The sequence below is a fragment of the Lolium rigidum genome, chromosome 6 (assembly GCF_022539505.1).
Source record: "Lolium rigidum isolate FL_2022 chromosome 6, APGP_CSIRO_Lrig_0.1, whole genome shotgun sequence".
NCBI lineage: Eukaryota > Viridiplantae > Streptophyta > Magnoliopsida > Poales > Poaceae > Lolium > Lolium rigidum.
The window spans coordinates 223,333,925-223,344,994 of record NC_061513.1 but is presented as its reverse complement, the minus strand read 5'-3'; the positions used below and the strand labels follow the sequence as shown (position 1 = coordinate 223,344,994).

General features: G+C 43.5%; 1 protein-coding gene across 1 annotated transcript; it reads left to right on the top strand.

Moving 5' to 3' along the window:
* Positions 1-2,704: 2,704 nt before the first annotated feature.
* Positions 2,705-4,135, top strand: LOC124667397 (peroxidase 49-like). Its single transcript, XM_047204688.1, has 4 exons — positions 2,705-2,935; positions 3,104-3,295; positions 3,395-3,560; positions 3,633-4,135. Exons 1-4 carry the CDS (start codon positions 2,705-2,707, stop codon positions 4,052-4,054), a joined length of 1,011 nt encoding a protein of 336 aa, XP_047060644.1. The 3' UTR covers positions 4,055-4,135.
* The last annotated feature ends 6,935 nt before the right edge of the window (positions 4,136-11,070 follow it).

Sequence of the window (11,070 nt, the reverse complement as noted above, 5' to 3'; positions counted from 1 at the left end):
ACAAGCTCCTCGAACTTCCCCATAACATCGATGTGATGCACACCGTAAAGAATGTCGCGGAGTCCGTCTTTCACACATGCCTGAACATTTCCGGGAAGTCAAAGGATAATATCAAGACTAGAGTCGATGTTGAGATCCTCTGTGATAGGGAAAAATTACACATGAAGCGTCCTATTGGCCGTCAAAAAAATTGCGAAAGCCTACGCCGAGGGCAATGCCGTCGGCATAGAGGCCTGCTGCATGGAGGCCGTCGGCGTCTGCATGGTGGCCGTTGGCGTCTGCATGGTTCGGACTCCCCTCGGCGCGCCACGTCGCGCACTACGCCGACGGTATAGCCCTCGGCGTATGATGCCCGCCGTTAACGGCGATGGCCCGCCGTGGATGCTACGCCGAGGGGCTCACCCGGCCATCGGCGTAGGACGCGTACGCCGAGGGCCAGCCCTATGCCGACCGCGCACCTGCCTACGCCGAGGGAGTACGCCGAGGGCTACGCCGTAGCCTACGCCGAGGGCGGCCGGCCGTCGGGGTATACGTCGGTTCCTGTAGTGAGTCTATGATCCAACTTGCGCACTAAACCAATTCCTTCTGGCCACTATATTTTTTTCTGTGATAATTTGTGACGCTAGCTTGAGCAACGGTTCCTTCACTATATATTCTGCAACCAGCCTCTGACGGAGACGTGTGACAACCACACGTCCTGCCTGCTTGCTTGAAGAAAAGGCCCTTGAAATGTGCGCAGAGGGACGAATCTTTAGAACATGCGAAATATATACGTGGTCTTTCCAGGAACGAACCAGCAGCATGTATCATCGCACGCGCATCTCGGGCGTGTCCCACGGAGACGGAGTTGGCACAACCCTTTTGGCCTGATAGCGTGCATTCATGAGTGCAGCAGTGCGTTTAGCTAGGTAGATCGACCGGCCGGCCCCCACAGCTCTTATATGACCAAACGTAGCCGAAATTTGTTGCGATCCTACCGGAATCCCAGGGTTTGGAATGGTCACGAAATGCGGTCCTGCAGTTGCAAGCAAACGAGTTTTAAGTTTTGGCAGCGAGCATAGTTGTCAGCTTGGTTTGAAATATCAGTATATATCACACGCTGTAATTTTCGTGTAAACGTTGCAAAGCCATAGGCAAAAATGCTGCAGGTTCCAAGACCAATACGTAAAAATAAACAAAGTGAATGAGTTTTTTTTAATGTGATCAACTCATCCCACATCTTACAAGCCGCAACTAGGGCATCTAAGATGTGAGATAAGCTGACCTCATGCCATCCCTGCGTGCCCCAAGGAAAAGAAGCAGATGCAACATTTGCAAAGAGTAAAAGCCCTACGCCTTCACGTCATAGATAGGATGTCGAACAACATCGTCGACGATCTTGGTGTTGCAACTTGCATATGCAGTCCTAGTGCTGCAACTTGCAGAAGTTGTGCTATACTAGTCTATGACGATCTGTATATATCGTGAGTTATGCTAGGGTGGAACTTCCAGGTGGTCTTGGTGTTGCAACTGTCAAGAGATTGGCGAAAGGACTTGACGCTGGGGACGAGAGCTAGGTTTCCCATGGGTGCACAAAGTGTGGTAGCTCATCTATGTCTAATTAATGACGTGGAAGACTGATGAAAAAAATAACACACTAATCAAACATGTATAATTGTAAGATAGAGCCGATTGTTTTCAAAGGAAAATCCATGTTCAAAAAACCATCACAACCTTCTTAACAAATACGTAGTAGGTCATGTCTACCCACCTTTGATTTTAAATTGACAATGTTCCGATACTATAGTCATACATGAAAGTTCAATCATAGACACCAGAAATGGCCTCCCAAAACAAAGACAATGAAACAACATAAATACCAAAATCGAGGTTGGCCTAAAAGAAGCCAGATTTTTTAAAATGTTTGAATTTAATGTTTTTGAAACATATATGAGTTCATATAGATATCTAGTATGCACATCTGAATCTTTATTGAAATATATTTTTAGCTCTACAGAAAATGACATATTGGAAGACCAAATCAAGTTATTTTTCCTATTTAAAGCCCATTTCTATGATCTTTTGTGTAGCATAAAACATAAAGTATTATTAAATTAAATTTTAGAGGTTTGCAGAGAACATGTGTATGTATCTGTGGGAAAAGAATCAGAATTCTTTTCTCAAATACCAATACCAAGTTCTATATAAACTGGAAGTTTTGTTTTTTACAAAATACTCCATCTGTCTCACAGTATATGATGTTATTATAACCAATATTTACGTTAGCATAATAATGTCATATATTACGGGACATATAGAAGGAGTAAAGGTACTCAGAAAGTCAGAATGGATCCCCAAGAAGACATTAACATGACTACAATAGTTGACGTAGCAAGCAAAAAAAAAAGTTTAAAATCGTTGTAGTAGCTTGAAAGAAGAATTATTTTTGAAGCAGAGACAATTGTCTAGGTAAGCTTGATCCCTTATTTTATATACGCATTGCCTAACAATTTAACAAATAACAAACGAAGCTGCCCTGCTGCACCTCACCGTCCCCTCGCTCTGCTCCAAACTACCCCACACCTCTTCCCATTCCATCCTTCGAATATATAAACCACACCATGCGCGCCTCATCTCACCACCCACGACACGAGAGGCAAAGTTAGCAGCTCTAATCACTTGCAACATAGTGCAGGACAAAGTACAATTTTGCCTGCATTCATCCATGGCGACTTCCATGGTTAGCCTGGTTGTGCTCTGCCTCGTTTCTCCCTTGCTCCTCGCCGGCGCCGCCCGCGGCAACCCGTGGTACGGTGGCCTGTTCCCGCAGTTCTACGACCACTCTTGTCCCCAGGCAAAGGAGATTGTGCACTCCATCGTGGCGCAGGCCGTCGCCAGGGAGACCAGGATGGCGGCGTCCCTCGTCAGGCTGCATTTCCATGACTGCTTCGTCAAGGTCGAGTCTGCTTCCTGTTGGTTACACTGTTCCTTGCATGCATCATACTCCCTGCAAATTTCATTCTTTCAATTTCGTATGCGTAGTTTAATTTAATAAATTTGCTATTGCTCAATATGCACGTGCCTAATCTATCGTGAGGCATTTTCTGACATCATTTTACTGTAGGGGTGTGATGCATCTGTGCTGCTCGACAACAGCACAAACATTGTGAGTGAAAAGGGGTCCAATCCCAACAAGAATTCCATCAGGGGATTCGAGGTCGTCGACCAGATCAAGGCTGCACTCGAGGCTGCCTGCCCTGGCACCGTCTCCTGCGCGGACATCCTCGCCCTCGCCGCCCGGGACTCCACCATTCTTGTACGTTAACAAAACCAATAGTTCTATTCTTCTTAGCATGAGCTGAACAATGCAGCCACTATGTGTGACTGTTTGCCCTTGGACCCAAATCAACTGCAGGTTGGTGGCCCTTACTGGGATGTACCACTCGGGCGGAGGGACTCTCTGGGTGCGAGCATTCAGGGATCCAACAATGACATCCCTGCACCCAACAACACCCTCCCCACTATCATCACCAAGTTCAAGCGCCTCGGCCTCAACCTCGTCGATGTTGTTGCCCTCTCCGGTAACCTTCAATATCTTTATCCTTCCATCCTTCGTTCTCCATTACAAATATATACTGACATCGCACAAACAGGTGGTCACACCATCGGCCTGTCCCGCTGCACCAGCTTCAGACAGAGGCTGTATAACCAGTCGGGCAACGGCCTCGCGGATAGCACGCTGGACGTGTCCTACGCGGCACAGCTCAGGCAGGGCTGCCCACGCTCCGGCGGCGACAACAACCTCTTCCCGCTCGACGTCGTCACGTCGACCAAGTTTGATAACTTCTACTTCAAGAACATCCTGGCAGGGAGAGGCCTTCTCAGCTCCGATGAGGTCCTCCTCACCAAGAGCGCAGAGACGGCGGCGTTGGTCAAGGCGTACGCAAATGATGTGCATCTTTTCTTCCAGCACTTCGCGCAGTCGATGGTGAACATGGGCAACATCTCGCCGCTCACAGGGTCGCACGGGGAGATTAGGAAGAACTGCAGAAGGCTCAACAACTACTACCACTGAGTTATGTGCTTTGTGTTATCAACTGTACCCCTACATCGAGCTTTGTCTGCTGAACTGTACATGTACTGTTCATACCCTCGTACCGATCGAAGATTTCTAGAAAGCGTGTTTCATTTTACATTTGTATGGAATAAAATCATAAATGTTTAGCTTCCTGCAATGAATCTTACTACTATTCAAAGGGCCGGGTGTTCGTGTTTTTGCCACCCCAAGATACTTGGTGGCATTGATGTGCTTTCCATGGAGAAATTTAAAAGAGCTCTCATATTATGTTGGCCTTGGTTAGAGTGAACGGATCCAACAAAGATTTGGTTAGATACTGGCAACCATTTCACAGCGAAAGATATGGACATATTGGGCGCGTTTGGTAGACTGCATTTATTTCCTGCACCACTGGCGCACAGTGGGAAGAAGCCCCCTGCGCGTCCAAGACGGGCCATGGACCATAAAAGCCATGTTGTTTTGTGGCCTTACGTTGGCCTTGGTTAGAGTGAACGGATCCAACAAAGATTTGGTTAGACACGGGCAACCATTTCACAACGAAAGATATGGATATATTGGGCGCGTTTAGTAGGCTGCATCTATTTCCTGCATCACTGCACAGTGGGAAGAAGCCTCCTGCGCATCCAAGACGGGTCATGGGCCATAAAATCCACTTTGTTTGGTGGCCTGCATAGAGTTTTTTCGGCCCCGTGTAGATTTTGGCTCTGCCCATTTGGTAGGTCGATTTTCAGGCCTTGTAGCAGTCCAGAACGGCGCCACTACTATTTGGTTGCAACCCATAATCTTCTTCTGTTTACCTCTTCCCTTCAATGGTGAGGTTACCAGCGATCAACATCACAAGCAAGAACACAATCATAGACGACAGAGAACTTAGCAGTGATCATAGATGAAACAAGTTCACGACACACCATTTTTTAGACATGATCATAGTTCTGGACACGGCACGCATGATATAGTTCAACACACTAGACACGAACAACAACTAGACACAACATGGTACCATGTTAGCTTCAGACATGATGCTCGGAGACGACACACCTGGTGACATCGCCATGGTACGGGCACCTGCTCACCACCTCAGTGCAGGTGTGGTCGAAGATGACCACACTGTACTCGAAGGAGGACACCTTCTTGAAGGTGAGGAACTGGCCTACCTTGAGCTGATGGGCGATGGCGATGGCCGTCCACCCCTAGTCGATGAATGCGTCATAGCCTTCTCTCCTCATAGTCATCCTCCAGTTGCATCCGGTGTTGGTGGTGACGATGATGTTGGAAGGAATTTCACCGAACCACTTGACGAAAGCTTTAGGGATCATGAGCCGGCCGAAGGTGGGCTTGAAGATGATGCAGAGTGATGGCGTGTATTTCACACGTTCGTTGGGGAACCCCAAGAGGAAGGTATGATGCGCACAGCAGAAAGTTTTCCCTCAGAAAGAAACCAAGGTTTATCGAACCAGGAGGAGCCAAGAAGCACGTTGAAGGTTGATGGCGGCGGGATGTAGTGCGGCGCAACACCAGAGATTCCGGCGCCAACGTGGAACCTGCACAACACAACCAAAGTACTTTGCCCCAACGAAACAGGTGAGGTTGTCAATCTCACCGGCTTGCTGTAACAAAGGATTAACCGTATTGTGTGGAAGATGATTGTTTGCGAGAGAAAACAAGTAAAACAAGTATTGCAGCAGATTTGTATTTCAAGTATTAAAGAATGGACCGGGGTCCACAGTTCACTAGAGGTGTCTCTCCCATAAGATAAAAGCATGTTGGGTGAACAAATTACAGTCGGGCAATTGACAAATAGAGAGGGCATAACAATGCACATACATGTCATGATAAGTATAGTGAGATTTAATTGGGCATTACGACAAAGTACATAGACCGCCATCCAACCGCATCTATGCCTAAAAAGTCCACCTTCAGGTTATCGTCCGAACCCCTCCAGTATTAAGTTGCAAAGCAACAGTACAATTGCATTAAGTATGGTGCGTAATGTAATCAACAACTACATCCTCGGACATAGCGCCAATGTTTTATCCCTAGTGGCAACAAGACAACACAACCTTAGAACTTTCTCGTCATCGTCCCGTGTGTCAATGCGGCATGAACCCACTATCGAGCATAAATACTCCCTCTTGGAGTTAAGAGCAAAAACTTGGCCAGAGCCTCTACTAATAACGGAGAGCATGCAAGATCATAAACAACACATATGCAATAACTTGATAATTAACATAACATGGTATTCTCTATCCATCGGATCCCGACAAACACAACATAGAGTATTACGGATAGATGATCTTGATCATGTTAGGCAGCTCACAAGATCCAACAATGAAGCACAATGAGGAGAAGACAACCATCTAGCTACTGCTATGGACCCATAGTCCAGGGGTGAACTACTCACTCATCACTCCGGAGGCGACCATGGCGGTGTAGAGTCCTCCGGGAGATGAATCCCCTCTCCGGCAGGGTGCCGGAGGAGATCTCCAGAATCCCCGAGATGGGATTGGCGGCGGCGGCGTCTCTGGAAGGTTTTCCGTATCGTGGTTTTTCGCCTCAGGGGTTTCGCGACGGAGGCTTTAAGTAGGCGGAAGGGCAGCGTGGGGGGCCACACGGGGGCCCCACACCACAGGTCGGCGCGGCCAAGGGCTGGGCCACGCCGCCCTATGGTGGCAGCCCCTCGTGGCCCCACTTCGTATCCCTTTCGGTCTTCTGGAAGGTTCGTGGCAAAATAGGCCCCTGGGTCTTGATTTCGTCCAATTCCGAGAATATTTCGTTACTAGGATTTCTGAAACCAAAAACAGCAGAAAACAGCAACTGGCACTTCGGCATCTTGTTAATAGGTTAGTTCCAGAAAAATGCACGAATATGACATAAAGTGTGCATAAAACATGTAGGTATCATCAATAATATGGCATGGAACATAAGAAATTATCGATACGTCGGAGACGTATCAAGCATCCCCAAGCTTAGTTCTGCTCGTCCCGAGCGAGTAAAACGATAACAAAGATAATTTCTGAAGTGACATGCCATCATAACCTTGATCATACTATTTGTAAACATATGTAATGAATGCAGCGATCATAACAATGGTAATGACATGAGTAAACAAGTGAATCATAAAGCAAAGACTTTTCATGAATAGTACTTCAAGACAAGCATCAATAAGTCTTGCATAAGAGTTAACTCATAAAGCAATAAATCAAAGTAAAGGTATTGAAATAACACAAAGGAAGATTAAGTTTCAGCGGTTGCTTTCAACTTGTAACATGTATATCTCATGGATAATTGTCAACATAGAGTAATATAACAAGTGCAATATGCAAGTATGTAGGAATCAATGCACAGCTCACACAAGTGTTTGCTTCTTGAGGTGGAGAGAGATAGGTGAACTGACTCAACATAAAAGTAAAAGAATGGTCCTTCAAAGAGGAAAGCATCGATTGCTATATTTGTGCTAGAGCTTTTATTTTGAAAACATGAAACAATTTTGTCAACGGTAGTAATAAAGCATATGAGTTATGTAAATTATATCTTACAAGTTGCAAGTCTCATGCATAGTATACTAATAGTGCCCGCACCTTGTCCTAATTAGCTTGGACTACCGGATCTTTGCAATGCACATGTTTTAACCAAGTGTCACAATGGGGTACCTCCATGCCGCCCGTACAAAGGTCTAAGGAGAAAGCTCGCATTTTGGATTTCTCGCTTTTGATTATTCTCAACTTAGACATCCATACCGGGACAACATGGACAACAGATAATGGACTCCTCTTTAATGCATAAGCATGTGGCAACAATTATTATTCTCATATGAGATTGAGGATATATGTCCAAGACTGAAACTTCCACCATGAATCATGGCTTTTGTTAGCGGCCCAATGTTCTTCTCTAACAATATGCATGCTCCAACCATTAAGGTGGTAGATCTCTCTTACTTCAGACAAGACGGACATGCATAGCAACTCACATGATATTCAACAAAGAATAGTTGATGGCGTCCCCGTAAGCATGGTTATCGCACAACAAGCAACTTAATAAGAGATAAAGTGCATAAGTACATATTCAATACCACAATAGTTTTTAAGCTATTTGTCCCATGAGCTATATATTGCAAAAGTGAATGATGGAATTTTAAAGGTAGCACTCAAGCAATTTACTTTGGAATGGCGGATAAATACCATGTAGTAGGTAGGTATGGTGGACACAAATGGCATAGTGGTTGGCTCAAGTATTTTGGATGCATGAGAAGTATTCCCTCTCGATACAAGGTTTAGGCTAGCAAGGTTATTTGAAACAAACACAAGGATGAACGGTGCAGCAAAACTCACATAAAAGACATATTGTAAACATTATAAGACTCTACACCGTCTTCCTTGTTGTTCAAAACTCAATACTAGATGTTATCTAGACTCTAGAGAAACCAAATATGCAAACCAAATTAGCAAGCTCTAAGTGTTTCTTCATTAATGGGTGCAAAGTATATGATGCAAGAGCTTAAACATGAGCACAACAATTGCCAAGTATCAAATTATCCAAGACATTTTAGAATTACTACATGTAGCATTTTCCAATTCCAACCATATAACAATTTAACGAAGAAGAAACTTCGCCATGAATACTATGAGTAGAGCCTACGGACATACTTGTCCATATGCTACAGCGGAGCGTGTCTCTCTCCCATAAAGTGAATGCTAGGATCCATTTTATTCAAACAAAACAAAAAACAAAAACAAACCGACGCTCCAAGCAAAGTGCATAAGATGTGACGGAATAAAAATATAGTTTCAGGGGAGGAACCTGATAATGTTGTCGATGAAGAAGGGGATGCCTTGGGCATCCCCATGCTTAGACGCTTGAGTCTTCTTAAAATATGCAGGGGTGAACCACCGGGGCATCCCCAAGCTTAGAGCTTTCACTCTCCTTGATCATATTGCATCATACTCCTCTCTTGATCCTTGAAAACTTCCTCCACACCAAACTCGAAACAACTCATTAAAGGGTTAGTGCACAATAAAAATTAACATGTTCAGAGGTGACACAATCATTCTTAACACTTCTGGACATTGCATAAAGCTACTGGACATTAATGGATCAAAGATATTCATCCAACATAGCGAAAGAGGCAATGCGAAATAAAAAGGCAGAATCTGTCAAAACAGAACAGTCCGTAAAGATGGATTTTATTAGGCCACCAGACTTGCTCAAATGAAAATGCTCAAATTGAATGAAAGTTGCGTACATATCTGAGGATCATGCACGTAAATTGGCTTAATTTTCTGAGCTACCTACAGGGAGGTAGACCCAGATTCGTGACAGCAAAGAAATCTGGAACTGTGCAGTAATCCAAATCTAGTACTTACTTTACTATCAAAGACTTTACTTGGCACAACAAAACTCAAAACTAAGATAAGGAGAGGTTGCTACAGTAGTAAACAACTTCCAAGACTCAAATATAAAACAAAAATACTGTAGTAAAAACATGGGTTGTCTCCCATAAGCGCTTTTCTTTAACGCCTTTCAGCTAGGCGCAGAAAGTGTATATCAAGTGTTATCAAGAGATGAAGCATCAACATCATAATTTGTTCTAATAATAGAATCATAAGGTAACTTCATTCTCTTTCTAGGGAAGTGTTCCATACCTTTCTTAAGAGGAAATTGATATTTAATATTACCTTCCTTCATATCAATAGTAGCACCAACGGTTCGAAGAAAAGGTCTTCCCAATATAATGGGGCAAGATGCATTGCATTCAATATCCAAGACAACAAAATCAACGGGGACAAGGTTATTGTTAACCATAATATGAACATTATCAACTCTCCCCAAAGGTTTCTTTTAGCATTATCAGCGAGATTAACATCCAAATAACAATTTTTCAATGGTGGCAAGTCAAGCATATCATAGACTTTTTTAGGCATAGCAGAAATACTTGCACCAAGATCACATAAAGCATTACAATCAAAATCTTTGACTCTCATTTTAATGATGGTCTCCCAACCATCCTCTAGCTTTCTAGGAATAGAAGTTTCAAGTTTTAGTTTCTCTTCTCTAGCTTTTATGAGAGCATTTGTAATATGTTTTGTGAAAGCCAAGTTTACAGCGCTAGCATTGGGACTCTTAGCAAGTTTTTGTAAGAACTTTATAACTTCAGAGATGTGGCAATCATCAAAATCTAAATCATTACAATCTAAAGCAATGGGATTATCATCCCCAAGGTTGGAAAAAATTTCAGCAGTTTTATCACAAGCAGTTTCAGCAGTTTTAGCAGTTTCAGGTAATTTTGCGCGCTTTGCACTAGGAGTAGAAGCATTGCCAACACCAATTATTTTACCATTAATAGTAGGAAGTGCAGCAACGTGTGAATCATTAGCATTGCTAGTGGTGGTAATAGTCCAAACTTTAGCTACATTTTTCTCTTTAGCTAGTTTTTCATTTTCTTCTCTATCCCACCTAGCACGCAGTTCAGCCATTAATCTTATATTCTCATTAATTCTAACTTGGATGGCATTTGCTGTAGTAACAATTTTATTTTCAATATCCCTATTAGGCATAACTTTCGATTTCAAAAGATCAACATCAGAGGCAAGACTATCAACTCTAGAGGCAAGAATATCAATTTTATTGAGCTTTTCCTCAACAGATTTGTTAAAGGCAGTTTGTGTACTAATAAATTCTTTAAGCATAGCTTCAAGTCCAGGGGTGTATTCCTATTATTGTTGTAAGAATTCCCATAAGAATTAGCATAACCGTTACCATTATTATAAGGATATGGCCTATAGTTATTACTAGAATTGTTCCGATAAGCATTGTTGTTGAAATTATTATTTTTAATGAAGTTTACATCAACATGTTCTTCTTGGGCAACCAATGAAGCTAATGGAACATTATTAGGATCAACATTAGTCCTATCATTCGCAAGCATAGACATAATAGCATCAACCTTATCATTCAAGGAAGAGGATTCTTCAACAGAATTTACCTTCTTACCTTGTGGAGCTCTTTCCGTGTGCCAT

Excerpts from the sequence above, each read along its gene's own strand:
- LOC124667397 (XM_047204688.1), top strand. The coding sequence starts at position 2,705 with ATGGCGACTTCCATGGTTAGCCTGGTTGTGCTCTGCCTCGTTTCTCCC. Across the intron at positions 2,936-3,103 it reads TCCATGACTGCTTCGTCAAG|GGGTGTGATGCATCTGTGCT; the intron begins GTCGAGTCTGCT and ends ATTTTACTGTAG. Across the intron at positions 3,296-3,394 it reads CCCGGGACTCCACCATTCTT|GTTGGTGGCCCTTACTGGGA; the intron begins GTACGTTAACAA and ends AATCAACTGCAG.